At 40.5% G+C, this 21,774-nt stretch overlaps 1 protein-coding gene and 1 long non-coding RNA gene across 2 annotated transcripts; one reads left to right on the forward strand and one right to left on the reverse strand.

The window, feature by feature from the left end:
* Positions 1–349: 349 nt before the first annotated feature.
* Positions 350–5,552, forward strand: LOC129740948 (uncharacterized). The gene is made up of 3 exons (XR_008736396.1): positions 350–528; positions 4,023–4,232; positions 5,334–5,552. It is a non-coding gene; the product is annotated as an uncharacterized LOC129740948 (long non-coding RNA).
* A 2,021-nt stretch (positions 5,553–7,573) lies between these two features.
* Positions 7,574–20,829, reverse strand: LOC129740940 (thioester-containing protein 1 allele S3-like). Its single transcript, XM_055732592.1, has 13 exons — positions 20,636–20,829; positions 18,887–19,249; positions 18,501–18,825; positions 18,054–18,343; positions 12,848–12,945; positions 12,517–12,772; positions 12,205–12,417; positions 12,103–12,145; positions 11,602–12,015; positions 9,403–9,696; positions 8,071–9,338; positions 7,784–7,937; positions 7,574–7,721 (listed from the first exon to the last, which is right to left on the reverse strand). Exons 1-13 carry the CDS (start codon positions 20,786–20,788, stop codon positions 7,624–7,626), a joined length of 3,969 nt encoding a protein of 1,322 aa, XP_055588567.1. The 5' UTR covers positions 20,789–20,829; the 3' UTR covers positions 7,574–7,623.
* Between the last annotated feature and the right edge of the window lie 945 nt (positions 20,830–21,774).

Genomic DNA, 21,774 nt, shown 5'->3' on the forward strand with positions numbered 1-21,774 from the left:
ATGGACATGATCTGGACGTCTTCACTCTGTTTGAAACCTTCTCCGGAACAGGAATCAACGGGCGCTTGGAATATTGCTATGTGGTGACGAATGACTGCTACTCGTTGAACGCTAAATCTGCTTTTTATTATTTCCGCATGAGCAGACAGTTTTAATAGTTTAAATTTATTCCTTACGTGATATGCTAGACCATGCCAAAGTATCCTTTAAGGATTTGATAGATGCACAGAACAGCTGCTCGTTGATTATTCTGGGAGTTCTTTTTTTTTTTTTAACCTTACGATTGCAATTTATTTGAAATACCCAAATGTGTTACAAATTGTTGTTTTTTTTATGCTTTTAGGTCGGCCGCCGAGAAAATGCCGAGGGATTTCCCTTTTTCATCTGCGACCTCAAAACAATTGGTGCCCCTTTTGGCAATGATCACACAGGGAACGAATTGTGGGCCGATTTTCGCGTTAAAGTTGTTACCTGCTGAGGATTGACGGAAACTTCGTTTGAAGACGCGCTGACCTACAACGAATGAGGGTGAGTTTTTATGCCTCAAATTATATCGTCTCATATTCCCTTCATAAGAATTTTTAAGATGATTGCGCATATGTTCTCCTACCTTTTTATTCAACCCTCTCCACCTTTCGGTTCTCTCTTCCTCCGATTCTTCTAATACAGGCTCCAAAGTGTGGTCTGAGCCTTTCGATACGATATCGTGTCCGAAAACGACTCGATGGGGAGAAAATTTTGTTGAAGCGTGAATCGTGTTATTCAACACAAATTCCATTTCGGAAATTTTTGTGTCCCAAAGTTTTTGGTCGGTTTGTACATATGTACGGATCATACTATTTATCGTTCGATTGAGTCTTTCCGCGGGGTTAGCTTGACTTCGATGTCGAGCATTGGCCCAATGTTGAATTTCATACTTATCCAGTAGCGCTCGATACTCTTTTGAAAGGAATGTACTAGCATTATCCGATATTACTATTTGTGGGGTTGCAAATCGCCTGAACCACGACTCTTCCAGTATTTTGCAGAGACTAACACTCGAAATCTTTTTCACTGGAGTAAGAAGGCAGTACTTAGAGAAGAGGTCCATTACAACTAATAAGTGTGCATTCCCCTGCTTACTCCGTGGTAAAGATTGAATGTAGTCCATGCAAATTATCTGGAAGGGTCGGGCCGCAATTCTCTGCTTGCCCATTTTCGGAGAATTAGAGACGGTTGAGTGCTTATTTATCTTACAGTTTTCGCATTTTGCTATGTATTTTCTAATATCTGAACTCATGCGTGGCCAGTAATATCTGCGTTTAATTTTCTCCACACACTTATCAAACCCGATGTGGAGATTTTGATCATGTTCTTCTTTGAGGACCTGTGTGCGCATCGAAGTCGGAACACAATGCTTCCACTCAAAACGGTAGTCCATTGTGTCTTCCTTCGATGCCACGAACTTGAGCAGTTTTCTGTCTACAATTTTAAAATCGACAAAGCTCTCAGGGTCGGACTCTACTGCGGAAAGCAATTTTCGATACCACCCGTCCTCGGGCTCTGCATCCAGAGTCTCGATGGATCGGGACAACGCATCTGGTACAATATTGTCCTTCCCTTTGCGATGCCGGATGTCCATATCGTACTGCTGTAAAAGGATACTCCAGCGGCTCAATCGAGAGGATGACCGCCACTTTGCTCGCATAATGAAAGTCAGAGCGGCCGAATCTGTCACTAAAGTAAATTTAGTTCCTTCAATGTACCCTCTAAATTTCTCGATACTGCGAAGGGCAGCCAATCCTTCCTTTTCAGCCGCGTGGTATCTCAATTCAGCTCCTTTTAATTTCTCTGAGAAGTACGCAATGACCTTCTCCTCACCGTTATGCTCTTGTGTTAGGACACCGGCAATCGCGTTATCGCTAGCGTCAGTTTGGACCACGAAGGGCAGCGAAAAGTTTGGGTTGGCCATTACAGGAGCGGCGATAAGCTGCTCCTTAATGGTCTGGAAGGCTAATTCTGCTGTCGCACTCCATTGCACTCTCTTGGGCTTGTTTTTAAGCAAGTCCGTGAGAGGTGCAACGGTGCTGCTAAAATTTGCGATGAACCTGCGGTAGTAATTAACCATACCGAGGAATCGTCTTAGCTGTCGTACCGATTTAGGGGCCTGGTATCCGATGATCGCTTGAATGCGATCAGGATTAGGCCTCAATCCATCTTGGGATAGGACGTATCCAAGGTACGGCAATTCGCGGCAACAGAATTTAGACTTCTGCATGTTTATGCAGAGATTAGCTTCCCCCAAACGTTTCGCTAGCTCCTTCAGTTTGGCCAGGTGGTCTTCAAACGTCAGCGTAGCCACTACAATATCGTCTAAATAAACGAAAATTGCAGGTTCTAAAGCTCCAAAACCGAGTACGCGATCCATGCACTTACTCAAAGTAGCAGGACTCCCGACCAGACCCATTGGACAAGATTTGTACTGAAACAAACCTCTTCCTGGTACTGAGAAAGCCGTGAATTTCCGGGAAGCGGAATTCAACGGAATCTGTAGAAAGGCCTGTGACAGGTCGATGGTCGTGAGAAATTTAACAGGACCCAAATGACTGAGAATGCGATCCTGGTGCGGCAAGGGATACGCATCTCTTTTAGTCCTCTCATTCAGCTTTCTGGCATCTAGGCACAACCGTACTTCTGCACTATCCCGTTTAGCCACCGGGATGATAGGAAGAGCCCAATCGGATTCCGATGGTTCAACTATATCATCCCGCAGTAGGTTGTCCAGAGCTTGTTGTACTTTCGCATGAATGTGAGGACTCCAGGGGTATGGGTTTTTGCGTACCGATTCTAAATTTTTATATTCATCCTTGATTTGGATGGAATGTTCAATCACGTGGGTCTTCGTGAACTTCCCTGGACCAGCCACTATAAAGAGTTTCTTTACTTCCTCCAGGTGATGCTTTTGTTCATCGGATAGCTCTTCTTCCTGGTCTAGCTCTTCAAGAATTCCATCATCCAAAACATCTACTGGCTGTTCTTGAATGCTGGGGGAGATCCCGAACTTCAACCAGAAATCATACCCCAGCACACACCTGCGTTTGAGATTTGGTGCGAATAGAACCGGTAAAATTTTCGTGCAACCGTTGAAGGTAATCAGAACTTCCGCACATCCCTCAACTTCTAATTTTTCTCCCGACGCAGTCTGCAAGTTTACAGACGCCGGAAGCAGTTTCAAATTCAACGTTTTCCTGATTTTATTCGCACCGAATCCCAAAACAGTTCTTGCTGCTCCGCTATCTAGTAAACCGATCAGCTCAATTCCCATCAGTTGGACCCTCGCAAAAGGTCTGGCGTCTCCACTGAGCTTAACAAGCAACGTGGCTATCTCGTCAGCTTCTGGAGGCGCTTCCAATTGCGAGTACCCCAACTGTCGAAGAATTGTAGCTGGGTCGGAATCAGAATTAGCTTGAGGGCTTTTGGGATTTTTCTGTTGACTACCCCGCCTCACTGGGTAGTCCCTTTCGAGTTTTTTAACTCACAAAAAGGGCACTCAGATGTGGCGAACCCTGGGAACCCACAGGACCAACAGAAAAGATTTCTGTTTTGTCTACAGTCCTGAAAACTATGCCCATCCTCATGGCAATTGAAACAAATTCCCTTTTTAACAGGAATGTAAGCACGGACTATCCGTTCTAAGGCGTTAGTCCCACTGGGTCCCGGCCTTTGTCCGCTCTGTCTGTTATGGGAAACCCATTCAGATTGTTGCTTCGGCTTCGTACCAGTATTTTGGCCTCCACCTACTCTTTGATTTTTCTTACTTTGCTTGGCAAAGTTTTGTGAAAATCCGCGGTTAAAATTCTGATTCGAATCCGGGTCGTGATAGTCAACCTGAGACCTGAACTGTCTCTCACTATTTCCGGGCCAATTGTATTGCTCAATCTCGTCGATTGAATCCGTTGATCTATTGGAAAAACGATTCTCTTTCCTAGCATAAACTTGCCAATTAATCGCATCAAATTTTTTTCCAAACTCCCTCATTTTAGCGATCGTATTGACGTTAGCAGCCAACATCGCAATTTTGCAATCCTCGCGCGTGTTCCGGAAGAGGACGTCGAATTTCCGGCCTTCATCCCACGGATACGACATGTTCCGGAAAATTCGAACCATATCGAGATAATAGTCCTGGAACTTTTCTCGAGGACCTTGCCTACGAGAGTTCAATAGGCGTTCATATTGGAAGTCGATGTCTACAGGTAAAAATTCGTTTTTTAATTCGCGTACTAAATTCTCCCATGTTTCGAGCTCGTTATTACCGTTTACCTCAATAAACCACGAACGCGCTTTACGCGTAAACAAATAATGCGCGCAAGTAAATAGTTCGGTATTTGAATAACCCTCCGATCTCGCGTTAAACTCAACCTCCTTCAAAAATTCGTTTAATTTCCTTCCGTTATCCAACCCATCGTAACGCACTGACCATTTGTGGATTGGTAGACGATGATCTCGTTTAGATCGACCGTCGACTTCCTCCCCCACTCGGTTTGCGCTTACGTGGGTGGATACCGGACGGAATTTCTCTCCGTGGCTTCCTAGAGAACTGCATCTTCCCTTTAACCAATCACAAAAGTCCTGCTCAATAGGTGCAGTCTTGGCCTCCATTTGAGGTGGAGTGATTTCGTTCACACGTGTGCTATTCGAAATTTTAACTGGCACCTGTTTCGTTGGATGCTCGTTTACACGTGAGGTTTCAACTACCTCTATGCGTTGAAGCAGCTGACTTACAACCACTTTTAGTCGCTCGTTTTCGGCGGCTAGTCGAATCATTGATTCGTCCCTAGATTCTCTCAAATCTGCGTTTTGAATTTGAAATTGTATTTCTGACCTATTCTCCTCTTCTTCTTTTTCCGCTAGCTCTTCTACGCTTCCTCTTCTTTCAAGATCATGCATTTGATTTATAACTTGTTTATCAATGAAATTTCCTTCCCCTATATTTCTATCTATTTCTATTGCGAGTTCATTCTGGAAGCTTTCATTAATGATACTCAGCTCGGTTTCTCTAACTTCTGCAATCGGTGAAACAATTGAGAAATATTTTACCAACAGTCTCATACATTCGACAGCTATCATAGTTAAACAGTTCAAACTTTCTTCTCACTCAACATATGCTTTTAATCGTTCCATGCGAAAGAAAATGTGTACCAGTTGTGTTTTATGAATTTGATCTGGCACTTTTTTTGCTTTAGGGCTTTCAAGTACTTTTTGGATACCTTTCAGCTTCTCACCACACCACTCTAATTCGTCCAGAACCGAGTCCCAGCCAATGAAATATTGAATGTTTGTTCTATCTTTCTCAGCTTTCAAGATTCCCCGTAGGGTGCGTTCGCGTTTAGAACGGGAATCCTCAGGCGCAAAGGCCTTGCGTATGCGTAACTCATGGCTGAGTTCCTCCTCTGACAGGTGAGCAGTATTAAGCGAAGCATATAACGTTTTTAAGTGAGTAAGATCCATTGTACAGCTTTGGAAATTAAAACGAAATACTATTTGAAACAAACTATAGAATGGCCAAACAACGAACAAACAATTTAAAAATTATACTATAAGGAACCTAAAACTATTAAAAAACACAAGACAGTTTATATCACAGTTGAAAATGGAAGAAATAAAATGATTTGTTTTGCTGCTGTTTTTGTTTTCTCCCGATATCACACTTCACAAATGAAATTTTGCTCCAATCAATTTAAAATCTAAATCTTAAAACAACTTCACTCCGATAATACTTTTTAAACAATCGTGTTGAACAGTACCCTTTGGACATCAGAACCCCTGTATGGCAAATGAATATTTCAAAGTTGTGCAAATAGCCGTTAAATTTTCCAATTACAGCAAAAATAAAATTGAGAAACATGGGCGTTTCCCCAGAGATGCATGCAAGATATCGGTTGAGCCTCGCTGCGAAGTCCGTGGTAAGTCTATGGAAAGTTGGGCGCCAAATATGTAAGTTTAAAACCTACCACCCCACCGGCGTTACAGGGACTCCCTTTATTAGGCCTCAGGGCGGCTCGCTTACCAAAGGAAATCGCAGGGAGTTCGAACTTTGACCTCAGGAAAACCCCAAAAATGCACTTCTTGAACGTTTATTTGAAATTGCCTCAACAATTCTACGACCTATGCGCAAACTAGTAATGACCCAGATGGTTACAGTACCTTTTAGGGCCACGCCCTGGTTCGGTTTTGAAGATGGCGGAGCTTCGACGAGGGCGACGCTGCTGCTGCTGACCAACTGCTTGCCGGTCCAATTCCTACCGGAACCCGGGATGTTCTTTCCGGGATTTTCGGCTACGTGGCGGAAGGAGCTGCTTGGAGAACTTGATTGGTCGCTCCGAGTGTTGTTGTTCGGAACCGACAACAATCTCCAATCAATGATCACCCGGATGATAACGGCTATCCGGGCAATCGTGACCAAACCAAAGCCGATTCAGGGACCAGGGATCAGGGACAAAGGTTGGCTTCTGTCCCGCCAAATGGTTTCTTTTGGCCAAAACTTAGGGGTCCTGTTGATGAATCAGGCGTTAGTGTTCCGGAAAGGAACAAAATGGCGGGTCGGCGTCTCCTGGCTTACCTGGTGTCTGGCTTTTATCACTTAGCTGGTTTTATGTGCTGGATGTGTTGTGCACTTTGTACTTCGCAGTTTTGTGGTACTATTTGAAGTGAGCCAGCACCAGGTAGTCGCCTTTGACCGTCCTTGAACCGCGAGTACAGGTCGTTGCTCTCCCATTATGGCGGACACGATCGCTTCGCCTTCGGCAACTCGTCGGGCGTCGCTACCGATCGGGTGGTTACCAAGCAGCGTTGGTTACCGTGAATGGCCCTCTGGTTGTCAGGTGTTGAAGCTTCCTGGCTGCATACTGGTGGCTTGTGGCGCTGTCGTCGGCTTTGAAGACTACATTATTCGGGGAAAACCATCACCCATCATTTTCCCTCACTGCGATATTTAAAAACTACTATTACCCGCGACAAATCACTACAACCTCGATGGAAGTGTTATCTGACGCTTACAGTAAGTAAGTAATTATCATTTAAGTGTACTGAATCACTCGAGTTCTTTCGTAATTTATGAGCATATCTTCCTGACACCTTCCAAACTCTTCAAAAAAAAAAAATCAGCTTGAAGACTCCACCATGTGTGTCGACCGGCTGCTCTTTTTTTTGTACCGAGAGTTTTTGAGGTTAATTATCCCGTCTTATTAAACTGATTGCTTAAGCTAAGGAAAAAAAAATAAATTGGATTTTTAAACTTCCAATTTTCAGCTTTCTAACGAACTCATTGAAATTAAAAAATTTTTTTGAGAAATGGCAATATCGGCATCTTAAAATTAAAACGATGGGTGGATTTTGATTTGTGTCGATCACTGTACGTTATTCGAAATAAAAAAAAAGTATTTTTTTTAAATAATTTAAACATTGAAATTGGGAAAAGTTGTGTACAAAATGCGCTTAAAATGTCATTTGACCTTCTTTGGTACATTTCGATATATCTCGATGTAAAGCTTCAAGGACTACCGGATACGATTTGGTTTTCAAACAGAGAGCTTGGTTTAAAGTGAGAGTACATTTGTCTTTCGCGACTAGAGCGGGTTATTTTATTCAACTCGATTGGCAAGATAAGGTTTCGCAGTCTTCATCCTCACAAATATCGCAAAGTTCCACCAGCTTTCCTTCGTACTGCTTGATCGCTGAACGCTCTGAAAAAAAAGGTAAAGTTGAATGAATACATCTTTCCGGCACTCAAGTTAATCGTTAATACTTCGATTGTAATAGTCGTAAACCAAAACGTTTGCTGGTCTGTGCATTGCCACCTTATACTTCCGGTAGGATGTAACTTGGAAACAATTCTTTTCGGTGCCCATATTATCAAAGTACACAACAACATTGGTGGCCGCAAAACGCAATTCGGTTTTCTGGAAAGAGAAACATTTAAACATACTGGTGTAAAAAATATTGCATAATCGTGTTGTTAACTATTATTGTAATGTTAAAATCTTTTAACATCAAATAGCAAGACATGTATTTAAAACAGGCTTATGAACATACCCTGATGGTGCCGTAAAAATCTCGCACTGAATCTTCCTCGGCAAGCATTCCGCTAGGGAAGAAAACCTCTACAATAGCCATGCTCGATCGCTCATACGCTTGAGATGGTTTATAACTCACGCAAATGTGTAAATTTTGCACATCATATGTTGTGGTGTTCATAACTGTCACGTCTAAATCAAAGCTCGGTTTGGCATTCTCGACATTCAGGTAGTATTGATAGGCTATTTGGAAAAAACCGTGTCCAATTCCTTCGACACGAACATGATAGTTGCGAACGTTACCCGGTAGTTCCTGCACTTGTGTGACAAATGATCTACGTTTATCGACATCGAAGGTATACCGCTTATTTGGCTCATGGCGAATTATGACTCGATAATCATTTTTATGAGCTGAAGTTTTGGCAGCGTATTTAGCTAAGGCTTTCAGGCCAACGAATGTATCTTGTGTTCCGGGAAAGCCTCCCAGTCCATATCGTTGGGTATTCAACCATTTCATGATGGAACTTGCATCTGCCAATAAACCGGCTTGGATGTACGACAGCAGAGCGTAACCTGCTACTTCTATTTCGACTGGACTCCGATCCCAATACCGTGTTGACGTAGCGTTATCAAATTTCGCTTTTTCTACCAGCTTATCCATGAACAACTTCCTCGATTTGTGCGTTCCAAGATGAAGTGCATAAGTCGCCATCGACAAATCGTAAACATCTTCAATGTTGGCAAGGTTGTTTGCCAAATAGGTGAGCGTTCTACTAACAACTTGTTTATGTTGTGCTCTGGCATCTGCGACCTCCAAAAAGGCTATCAAGACAAACGATGTAAGCGCATAACTAGACGTTCGCAGTCCTCCCTGCATGTCAGAATGAATCATTCTGCCAACTTCGTCAAATCGGCCATCCGGTTTTTGAATTCCGGCAAGCCAGCGGAAAGCATCCATTACCAAACTTTTATCAATGTTGATGTATTTATCAGCAATTTTGAATGATTTCGCTACAAAAGCTGTCAGGAATGTACTTCCCTGTGCATCGGATCCTCCCCAAACGCTGAATGATCCATCAGAGCGCTTGTATTTTAGCTGATTTTGGTAACCGCTTGACAAAAAATTGATTGCTTTCATCTTAACCTCTTCATTGATGGTTCCCGTTTCGGAGAGGTAGTCTAGAATAACTGCGTTGGGTACAAAGTTAACCATACTTTGTTCTCCGCATCCCGTAGGTAGCCGAATCAACGAATCTAGGTTCTTGATGGCCTGTCCGAAAATGTCCGCTGCAAAAAAACCGAAAGTTGTTAAATAACGTTCATAAATTGGTCTTTAAATTTACTAACGCACCATCCAAAGTGAACATAATCTTGGCCGATCCGTCGTCGATATCCTTCGGTATACTAGCAGTAAGTTCAAACTCTTGGAAACCGCGATTATCCAGTTCGACAAACCGAGCCAGATTGCGTTCGTGCATGTGACTTTCTGGCGTTACTCGAAGCATATGCTCCAGTGAGTCGGACGAGAGTAGATTAGTAGCTTCGATTTTAATAGCAATTTCGCCAATTTTTTTGGCTTTTATCAAGAAGTAGGCGGGCTTGCCATTGTTGGTAGGGGAGATGACGGCCTTGGTTCGTCTGGTTTCTAGAAATTACGGAAAAATATAATGTGATTTAAAAACATAGTAGGTGAGTATACTGATTTTAATGTACTGTGGTAGCGTACTACTACTAATATAATATTGTTTCAGTCATACCTATGTATACATTGATAGTCCTTGGTCAGAAAATATAGAACTGGAGATTAACCCACACGTGTGTTTTAGTTGTGCCTTTAGTTATCACAAATTGGCGACGAGCCGGGATTTTTCGTTCCTGGTGAACGATTCATATAGTTGCGGAAAGTAGGAATTGTAAGCAGAACCTCGCAAGTGAGCGGAAAAAGCATCGGTAAGTTGGAAATTGGTCATCGACAAAAACTAGACAAACACGTGATATTTTTTTTCATCAATAGCAAAAGCTATGTAAAAACATCGCAAAGTACGCAAAAGTAAACATCGCAAGAAGTTGGTTGCGTTTTGGTGCGGATTAGCACAGACTGCGATAAATGTAAACAAACCAGATACTGCGCCAGGCTATGCAGTGGTTTGATACCGCGTCTGGTTAGCGGATAGTAAATAAAGTGAGAAAAACAAGACTGCACCAGGATTTGCAGTAGTAAGAACCGCGGCAGGTTAGCGGTCAAGTTTATAAAGGATAACCACACCAGGATCGTGGCCTTTTAAACGGTGTCAGCTGGGATATCAAGGATAACCGCACCAGGATCGCGGCCTTGGTAAAGTAAAATCTCAGTTGATAGTCAAGGATAACCGCACCAGGATCGCGGCCTTGAAAGAAAGTCTGGTAGGATAAGGATAACCGCACCAGGATCGCGGCCTTAATCAGGAAATCCTAACGGGTTAAAGGAATTCGGAAACGATTGAGAAATCTCGGAATTTCTTTGCTAAGGTAAATTTAAACGAAATTTTGTGGAATCGAGATGTTTAAAAAAAAGTCGTTTTTTGTTTTAGAATGTACAGCAAACTGTTGGCTGGATTGCCACCGTTTACGTGTGCTGATATACCGATAAATGACCGTCGGAATAAATGGCTTACTTGGAAGCGCGGTTTTCAAATTTGTCTTCGGGCTTCGAAGATAAATGAACCATCCGAAGCAAAGGATATGCTTCTTGCTCACGGTGGTTTTGAGCTTCAAGAAATATTTTTCAACATTCCGGGAGCAGATGTGGAAGAAGACAAGGAAAAAGATGTCGATCCGTATCTGGTGGCTATCCAGAAATTGGATGATTATTTTGCCCCTTAACGACACGAGGCACACGAACGGTTTGAGTACTGGAGTATTTCGCAGGAAACTAATGAAACCTTGGGGAAGTTTCTTATGCGCATTCAAGCTTATGCATCAAAGTGCAATTTGCAGCTGAAAGTTCGGAAATTTCAGTAATTGATAAAATTTTGCGAGTGGTACCCGCGCCGTTGAGGGCACGCTTGTTACAAGAGAAAAGTCTTTCATTGGAAGAGGTCACTAAGCACATAAATGCGTACAAATCCACTAGAGCAGCCAGCAGTCAGATTGTAAGTCAAGGAATTTCAAAGCCAGCTAACTTCCAAGAAGCAGTGAACGTTCAAATGATTAAGGTGTTATGCGAGAACTGTGGTAGGGAACATCAGGACCCTCGATATTGTCCAGCGTTTGGTAAAACGTGTTCCTTATGTAATAAGTTGGGACATTTTCATAGACGTTGCCCGGAACGATTTAATCAGAGCTTCAAACGAGTTGGAAGGCCACTTGCACAATCTAATCGCGGAGCACCTAAGAGGTCTTTCGGTACAACTTCGTCGGAAAACCGAAATCGAGGAATTTATCAACAACCATATGAGCGTGGGCTTTACACACGACCGAAACCCATAGAAGAATTTTAAACCGATGTTCTCTTTTAAGACACTGTTTTTCAGTCTTAAGTCTATTCATGGTTAACGTCTAAAATACTCACCATCATCGTCGGACTTATCGACAAACTCTATTTCACCCTGTTTACTGTAGAGTGTAACATCCGTCGTTAAATTATTTCCAAGAAAATTGAAAACTGTCACTTGGATCAGTGCGACCTCATCGCGTTTGATGGAGTATGGCAGATTAGCCACGATGTAGAATGGCTGTTTGACTGTTATTTTCGTGGGTTGGTTCATGAATCCCATCCCGAGCGTAGGGCTGAGTGCGAAACCGGAGATGAACCAGGAGGTAATAGTGTCCGGTACGGTGTCCCTTATCGATTTTGAATCCGTTCTTCCGTCCATGGTATAATTTATCCATAACCACGACTCGGGAAATTGTGTCCTTATATGAATGACGTTCATTTTACGTTTGAAAAATTGTCCTTGGCGATTGAGGGAATTTCTCGAATATGCTACAATTACAATTACAATTACAATTACATATGCTACAATTACATTTTGAATCGCACTTTGGTGCTGACTAATTACTCAGGACTCACCAAAATCAACAGCAGCAGTAGTTTTAACAAAAAGTCCCATGGTCTGTGAAAACAAATAATCCAAGTTTACTTTTCAGCTGTTGAGTTCTGGCTACAACTTACCTTGAAGGGGTCAAACTCGTTCTCTTCGGTCGCTTCGTACAGGTCCAAATCCTTGAGCAGATCTTCTTTAGTAATGTCATGACCCTCATTTCCGAGTAAGAGAGCACTCTGGTCGATCGCCTGGAACGTTATGTACGAATCACGGGTGGCATTCGTCCACAGATCAATATCTTGCCCGGGTTCGTACTGCTCGTAATCGGTCAAGAATTGGAACTGTAATAGAAATTTTCATATAAGTTTTACTGGAATAAATTATCGGTCGTTGCATTTATTAACCTATACGTCACAGATGAGGGAGCCCTAAATACTTACATTGTTGTTGAAGTTTTCAAAAATAAGCTCTTGCTCATCGAAGAGTAAATAGCCGCCGGAAATGTATGAAACTATGATACGAGCCTTAGGAACCATACTGGGCAATAGGTCCACATAGAACTGTTTCTTTTTGGCGTTGACATTATTGATCGCATTGGCATCTACAATTTTGCCTTTGGACACTATCACGTACGAAAACATCGTCATTGCCTTGGTACAGGTCACCTCGAATTGTACTTTCTTGTTGACACGCACCCTGTGTAGGTTAAAATTAGTTGCAATACAAATGGATATTTGTGTGTTGTTTTTTTTTTTTAACTAAAAGTCTTACCTGAACTTAGGATTCAAAGTAACACGGAGGTATTGTTCACTTTTCGAACTGGCAGTACTGATGATTGAAGGGTCATAGTTTCGTTCTTTGAAGGTTGTCTGCAATAATACCAATCATAAGTATAAAATGATGATAAGTAACTCTGGGGTCTAAAACGCTTCGCTTTGATTCAAAACTGAGCCATGTTTTTTTGTAGAATATTGAAGCAACGTTTACATGAGTAAAATTGAATTGTTTGTAAGGGAAAATTGAATATTTTGTACTGAAAAATCAATATCATTGTTGTTTCTTTTGTGGAACCGAGCCTGCTAATGGTTTTTGTGCCAATTTATAAATTCTCTAAAAGAAATTTTCCGCTGAACACTTTTGTCGAACACCGTAACTTCGTATCTTATAAAACAAAAAAATATTAGGGGTTTAATGGGTTTAAATTCAATTGACATCACTGCTGGTGCCTCGCGAGGTATTGCATGAAAAGTATTCATGCAATACCTCGCTAGGCAACCAGCGGTGATGTCAATTGAACTGCGTTTCCATATGCTGGAATATGATTGTTTTGCATTATGCGTTTGTTAACATTCAAATTTCATCCATCCTAAGATTTATTTTCATGATTTAAGCTAATAGTATATTTTGAAGTATTTTTTACCCCTAAATGTATGCAGCAGATTAACACTTTTTTCTTAAAAACATTTTTGACAGAAAAAATTTAAAATTTAATTAGAACAAAACCAAAAATTACTACAATTGGTGCTTTATGCGTTATGACATCCCAAATGTATCAGAAACTATAAATTTTCAAATGGTTTCATTTGATTTTTCATTAATAACAGAGTTTGTTGCAACTTACCCCTTTTTCTTAGTAGGGTGAAAATCGCATGTTTTTGTAAATTTAAAAATAACTGATAAAACTAATAATTTTTCTGAATAAGTCAGTTTGGAGTCCCATCAACCTTAAAACTTTTGACGTATATGATATGATTATCTGTAAGCATTAACATTTTAGAAGCCATTGAAGTTGAAAAGTGTTGCATGTTGCCCCAGTTGACGGTACTTAAGGCTCCCAATAAAACTTTATTTGTATTTTGATAAAATTTGTTGAAAAATTTAAAAAAATATAAAAGCTCAATTTAAGTTTTCTGTTTGGTTTTGTAAATAAAGTGAATTTGGGGAAAAACGGTCTTTTTCAACGAAACCTGGACATTTTGCTCACAGTGAACCCTTCCCAAATTTTGTATCGAATATTCCGGCAAGTCCGTGTAAAACCGGTCAATCTGACAAGCTTTAACAAGATGGCACTGTTTGACATAAAATCTTAATTCAAAATTGGAACTATATATCTCGGCTTGGCGAGAATAGGAATACAAAAGATCGAATCGAAAATAAACCGATCTAATCGATTTTCTCCACGCTAAAGAATCGATCAAAAAAATTGAAAATCTGAGTTGAAAAGATCGATTTCCCAAAGATCGACCAATCATACTCTCGACGCTTACGGCTCTTGGCTCTTGACAAAGCCGTATTAAGGGGGCAATTGCCCTGGGCCCCCTTACTTTAATCAAACTGCTTTAAATTGAACAAAACTATAGGAAAGAAAATAAAAATCGGAATTAAAATGTTCAATAAAACAGGTAAGGGGTCACCTTGAAAAATATCTCGACCAGTCTCACTCTTTCATATATAAATTAAGGAGGCCCGTTAGAATAAACATTACAGAATTTTTTTTGGCTGAACAAATAAGTACAAATTTTTACAATACCTGACAAATGATTCTTCAACATTAAATCCAGTAAAATCTAAACGAAATTCGGTCGTAATTCAAAAAAAAATCTATAAGAAATTGACTACCAAAAATTTTAATTTTTTTTTATCGAAACACGTCAGCAACGTTTCCAAAAAGAAAAAATAATTGGATAAAACAAGCACAGAAAAATTAAGCTTCATTTCGACCTTGGTTTGCTTTATTTGTCCACTTTACTTTGAACCCGAGATGTTCTAATAAATTCGGGGATTCTGGAAAGCATACCATATAATAAATAACAACATCACTTTCTCTTATTTATTGACTAGAGAAAATATTCAAGGACTTTGCAGCGAATAAAGCTTTATTTTATGATAAGCAAGTATTTTTTCCTCTTAGATTTGTCAAAATAAAAAAAAAATACAGATGTTATCAGTTTATGAGAGAAAATTTGCAGAAATTTGAAAAAGTGAAAAGAAACAACCTAAATCCTTTTAAATTGAAATTTTGTATGAATAATGCAAACGTTAGTGTTCATCGGGCCCTGTCCTGGCCTGTCTGGTGCGAGGCATATGATGGTTATACTTTTATGAGTTCTAAAAAAGTTCTTACTTTTATTGGCATGCATATGAAAATGAAATTAAAAAGGTGGATCTTTGAATTGCATTTTGATGCATTTTAGTCCATCCAGACTGATCACTGAATTATAAAAGTATTTATTTTAAAAATATTGTGGATTGTAAGAACAATATTTATACACCAACAGTGTTGTCATACATGAAATCGCTTTAGAAATGATAGCTCAAATCGTTAACAATATTATTTCGAATCGCAATTCCTACCAAATAAGTAAACGATCGTAAAAATGGTTACTTAAAGTCGGTATAAATCGGATATGATAAAAAGTCCGCCATGTTTGCAAATTTGTTCTCCCGCGCGGGATTCAAGTGAAAAATAACCTGGTAATCTTCTCTGCAATAAGCAGTGCAACCAGATGGTTCATTCATTTGGGAACATTGTCCAATGAGAGAAGCAGAAAATATTGTCGCTGCTTAGGTCAGGCAAATGGAAAATTTGCTGCAGCATTTTTGTAGCATTTTTGCAACCTTTTTTACTTTTCGACTGAAAAATGAGCACTTTTTGAAATGATTTGTAATCGTTTATGATAAAAATTCGCGCCGTAACCAAACAAAATCAACAAAGCTGTTGTTTCATAGATGAGGAATGCTCAGTTTGGTGAAACTTGTAAACTTATCAATGCAAAACTCTCTCAATGACTCAAAAAAAGCTTTCAGAATGATCATTCTAATGAAACAAAATTCGATGCCTGCTCACTGGTCGATGATTTGATCAGATCAATTTGACATTGGAGCGTTTTTTTTGTTTTTTTCTTCTGTTTTCCACCCCTGGGTCGCTGCCAACGGTTCGCATGCATTGAGAGCAAAACTTGCGCTCTCTCGCATACTTTCAGGATGTTCAAATAAGGAATAACTTTCCATGACGAATAAGCAGAGAAAAATGAATACGACAATATTTTCTGACACATCGATAGAGAAGAATCTAAACTATGATTTTTCGCTTAAGAGTCATACTGAACTCGATAAGATATGCTTTTTATGGGTATGCTTTATCACAGCTCATGCGTTATTTTAAACACGCAAATCGTAATATGCTGAAAAAAGCATTTATTTTTCAAAACGGTCAATTTTCAGGTCAGTCATTGATCTATTCTGAATCTCTGAAATGGGGTTCGTCAGATTCGTAATATCACGACAATGGCGTGGTTGGTAGAATAAGCACAAAGAGCGCAGATTTTAAAGGCTGCTGCTGATTGATTGATTTGATTTGGCCTTCTGGTGGATAAATCCGGAATTGGCTTAGGAATCGCAGATTTTTAAGGCTGCTGCTGCTGATAGTTGTTTTAGCCTTCCGGTGAAAAAAGACGAATTGGCATGGGAAGCGCAGATTTTAAGGCTGCTGTGAATTGTTTGTGTTGATTTGGCCTTCCGGTGGATAAAGATGGATTGGCTTAGGAAGCACAGATTTTTAAGGCTGCTGCTGCTGATATTTTGTTATGAAAAAGTTGAATTGGCTTAGGATGCACAGATTTTAAAGGCTGATTTTTTGCTGCCGTGGATTGTTGTTTCTGATTTAGTCTTCCGGTGGAAAAAGACGAATTGGCTTAGGATGCGCAGATTTTAGAGGCTACTGCTGCGCATTGTTAGTCGTAATTTGGCGTTCAAGTGGATAAAGGTGAACAAGCTTAGGATGCGCAGATTTTAAGGCTGCTGCTGCTACTGATTGTTTGTTGTTTGTGATCAGGCAAATAAAAGATTTTATTGAGAATAGAGGTGAGAAGGAATGTACCGTAATCAGGGTTAAGATTGATCACTTTTTCCAATATTTTTCGATTAATTTTTCTGTTAAGTGGAAGGTGACATGTTTTTTTTTAATTTTAAAACCAGTACTGGACTCCAATGAATGTAAAACATGGTTGCAGCCATTTATAAGACTACTTTAAATTTGATTTAAAAATCGATTTCGTCTTTTTTTAGAATTTGATGCTTTGGGGTAACATTGATCAGTCCCTATTTTGACGGTTTAACGAGTTTTCTTGATCATAAAGTATACAAAACACTTTCATAATATTTACAAATGCAAGGTTGATCAATTGCTAATGCAGTATCAAAAGATATAAAATTAATCATGAAACTCTACAAAATTGAACATAACACTTTCGGTGGCTTAACGATACCAAATTTGTAACTTTTGGTCCAGTGAATTCTGAGATATACAATGCTGAATTTCGGTGTTCCCAGAAAAACAACAACATCGCGGCCCTCGCATTATTCTCCTTTAATATTTCCCCTCAAACTTTACCATTTGCTAGGGTTTCTTGTGTGCATTTATCGAGCGCAAATTTGATATTGATAAGTGTGTTATAGTGTGCTTGCAGATGAAAATCATCTCTATCACGGGTGTTTTTATGGACAAATTCTATCGGAAGATAACGATTTTCTTTGATTCCCTGATTGTTAATATCACCTAAAAAGTGTCGACGAAAGTTACCATTTACGAGTCTGGTTGCATAAGAAAGACAGCATACTGTTGAAAAGCTTAGCCCTAGGCCATTCCTCATAGTAAGAGCATTATTTTAATATTGTAGAATTTATAACAAATTTGTGCAAATTAAAATGAGTTGATAAAACTTTTGCGACTGTTGTTTGTTAATTTTGGAAAATTTTTGGCTTAGTCAAATTCAGTCAAATTCTTAAGAAAAACAGCGTTTTCCTATTTCATCCGACGTTTCGGCGTAATGTATTTCGCCTTCTTCAGGGTTTTATAGGGCGTCATTACGCCGAAACGTCGGATGAAATAGGAAAACGCTGTTTTTCTTAAGAATTTGACTGAAAGCCAAAAATTTTCCAAAATTAAAATGAGTTTCCATACTAAAATAATGCTTACCTTAACAGTTAACAGGTTTGCGGCGCTCGGTGGATCCAGAGTTATTAAAGCCTTACCCCGCTTGTCAAGCTTCTTGGTTACTTCATTTTTTCTCTCGAAATCTTTACCCTCAAAATGCAGTTCAACATCGATTTGATTTCCATCTGATACCGGCTTCCCGAACCAATCTCGGACCAATACTTCGAAGGAATATGAAAACCCTGGCCGGATGAGGGGTTCATGTTTTTCCAGAGTAATGTCATACGGGAACTGGTAGACTCGAATGGGCTGTACGATATTTACTGTGCGATCTGCAAGAAATATTTTAAATTTAAAAAGTACGGGGTATGACAGAACGAGAGATGAGACACCGTCTTTACGAAGCAGTATTTCAACTTAAACAAGAAAGATCAACTTTGGAAAGAGGTGTCACATCGGCTTGGACTGGTTTGGTTGAGACGCGCTTACTGGTAAATGTTTCCATGACAGTTATATTGGCGTAAATATCTTTGTAGGTCATCTCATCGTCCAGCTCAAGTTCTTCATTTAAAGTGAACTCCACAGTGGTTGAACCTGTGATATCAGCTGTTGTTGTGTAGTCAGGTTTTTTACATTCTTCTTGCAAACACAGGTCAACTTTGGCTGTTCCGTCCACTGGTTTACCGAATGTATAAGTCGCTTCAATAGTAAGCTTTACATTCTTGTTTTCTATGAGTAATGTCTCTGGAGCATATGCTTTTAAATAAAACTTTGGTAAAATGTATTCCTTCACATGGATGATCTTTTCGGCGGTCTGTAAAAAGAGAGTTTTTTTTCTGTAATATTTATGATCTAGCGGTGTCCATTTTACTCACGTTTTCTCCAGCTTGTACTGATAGTTTCCATTTTCCAAGAGTTGGGTCTGACGCTATTTGTACTTCTGTCTCAAAAACACCGTTGTACAGCTGACCAAAGGGCCACCTTCTAATTGAATTTTCCTCTTCGTCATTCAGTTCCACTTGAATGTGCTTTAAATTTTTCACTGGTCTTGTTTCGCGGTCTACTACTATGACCCGCAACCGGATTTTATCACCCGGTTTGTATACAGGTTTGTCCATTTGTATCAATATTGTGTTTTGCTTGTTTCTGTACAGTAGCTCGATTGTTTCCTCGAAAAAGAAATCTTGTTTCAAGCTTTCTACTTTCAAGGAGTATTCTCCATCCGGTATATCTCCAATCTGCGAAATGTAGGGGTGATTTTAAAATTACTGTCTAGAGTTTTTAAAATGCGAGAACGAAAAGTTAAGCAGTTCGTACAGAATCCGAAGGTGATGAGAAAAACTTTTTAAAGGGTGTCCACGATGAAATTGCCACACTATGAGATTGCTCTAACTTTTTAACCGTTGGGTAGAATTTAATGAAAATTTGGGTACATTTAGTTAATAGTGCATTGTTTACATCCTGCAAGCTCGTGCGTGATAAAACCTTGCGCATTCATCACGAGAACAAGGATCTCTCGCATCGTTCCATCGCTAAAACGTTGGGAATCGCGAATTCCATGGCGTCGCGAGTGATTAAGCGGTTCGAGGAACGACTGACCACCGATCAGAAGTCCAGAAGTGGAGGAAAAAGCATTACGTACAACACCAAAAATCGCAACCGCTTAGTTGGGGCCTTCAGCCGAAACCCAAACGCCTCCGTTCGGGATGTGGCTAAGAAGCTGCACCTAAGCCGAAATTTTGTGCAGAAGGCCAAAACTAAGGCTGGGCTTCGAACGTTCAAGGTACAAAAGGCTCCTAATCGCGACGAGAAGCAGAACAAGTCCGCCAAAACCTGTGCCAGGAAGATGTACCTAAACATTCTGACGAAAATTGATTGCTGCACCATGGAAGACAAAACATATGTGAAGGCCGACTTCGAACAGATCCCCGGCAACCTGTTTTTCACGGTCAAGGATAGGTTCAGCGTTCCGGAGCATGTCCGCACTCAGAAGATGTCCAAATTTGCGAATAAATTCCTGATTTGGCAAACCATCTGCCCGTGCGGGTAGCGGAGTGCACCTTTCGTGACCTAGGATACGATAAACGGACAGTTGTACATGAAAGAGTGCCTCCAGAAGCGGCTGCTTCTTCTCCTGAAGGCCCGCAACGTCCCAACAATCTTCCGGCCGGGTTTGGCCTCATGGCACTACCCGAAGAACGTACTGCAGTGGTATGCAGAAAATAAGGTCAATTTTGTGCCGAAAATGTTCAACCCTCTCAACACTCCGAAGCTCCGCCCCATCGAGAAGAACTGGGCGATTATAAAGCAGTACCTTCTTAAACGATCTGAGGTAGTGAAGACAGTCGAGGAACTGAAGAAAGTATGGGTTTACATGCAAAAAACGGTTGATTCAAAGGTTGTGCAGAATCTTATGGCCGGGACTAAGGCCAAGGTGCGGGCATTTGCGTATGGACTGTAAAAAAAAATACGAGTAAAATGGTAGAATGAAGTTTAATAGTTATTTTTCAATCCCTGAAAATTTGATGCATCGTGTACACCCTTTATTCTAAGATTTATTGTCAGATACCAGTGAAACTTGAGCTAGGAAATCTTGAACTCTTGTGGGTCTCCTGAAATCTTACCGTGAATTTGGCATTTTTTGCTTGCTTTCCTTGGACGAATAGGTTCACCCGTTGGCTGATGACGTTTTCGTCATCGGAACCGTCGCCGGCTCCACGAAGCTCCAGTTGCAGACGAACACTTTGTGATGGCATATAGTTGGTAACAGCAACCATTAGGTCCGTGTTGGGATATATGAATTGTGGCCCGATTACTGATATTCTGTAAAGATCAGAAAAATTGATTATGTTATGCTGTTTATAGTAGCAGTAAATGCCTACATAAAAGGTTCTTTGAATAAAAGTAATTAGAAATACCTCCTGTGTTCAGAATAGTTTTGAAGAGAAACTTGAAAATGTAGCTATTCTTCAAATGTACGCAACAATCATGGAATCAAAGCCTTGGGGGCTGAAATTGTTCCTTGGCCTGGCAGAAGGCCTTTTGCCAAATTTCAGCTCATTTTGTAGTAAATTCTAAGGGTCGCATTGTCCATCTCAAGGGCAGCTAAACCAAATTTTTATACTAAATCTTGGTTCATTTAGAAATGGGACAGTTACGAATTCTATATAAAATATCTCCACTGCTGGCGATCCGGAGCCAGCGTCTTCACTTGCTGCCAGAACAAGGTTCTCGTCAACTGTGCGGATTTCAGCGGCTAGACTACGCCGCCACGAGCTTCTGGAGCTGCCTTCGATGCTCATCTGGATTCCAGTCAAGCGCCTCTTTGCAAATTTCGTTTTCATCTCTTCACAGCGTGTGCCCAATCCATCTCCACTTACGTTTCCGAATCTCAATTTCTGGCGCCTTTTGATGACACCGGTGATGTAGTTCCACGTTTGACATCCAGTTGCCAGGCCACCAAGCGCGAATAATATTCCGCATGCAGCGATTCATAAATACTTGCAGTTTTCGCGTCGTCACCGCATATGTGCACCAATTTTCGCACCGCAATACGGATTTGACGATTGAGTTGAAGATTCGGCTTTTAGTTCGTGGAGAGAATTTTTCGGGTTTCGATGACTTTCTTTGTACCTACCACGAAATTGGAACGATATTGTGGAAACCACATAATGCCAAAGTGAATTATCATCACCTCATCGAAGTGTAGGTAAAGGAGAGGTCTGTTACCTTAGCGATGCATAACAACGATAGATAGCATTCA

This window comes from Uranotaenia lowii, chromosome 2, assembly GCF_029784155.1.
Source record: "Uranotaenia lowii strain MFRU-FL chromosome 2, ASM2978415v1, whole genome shotgun sequence".
In the NCBI taxonomy this organism is placed as follows: Eukaryota; Metazoa; Arthropoda; class Insecta; order Diptera; family Culicidae; genus Uranotaenia; species Uranotaenia lowii.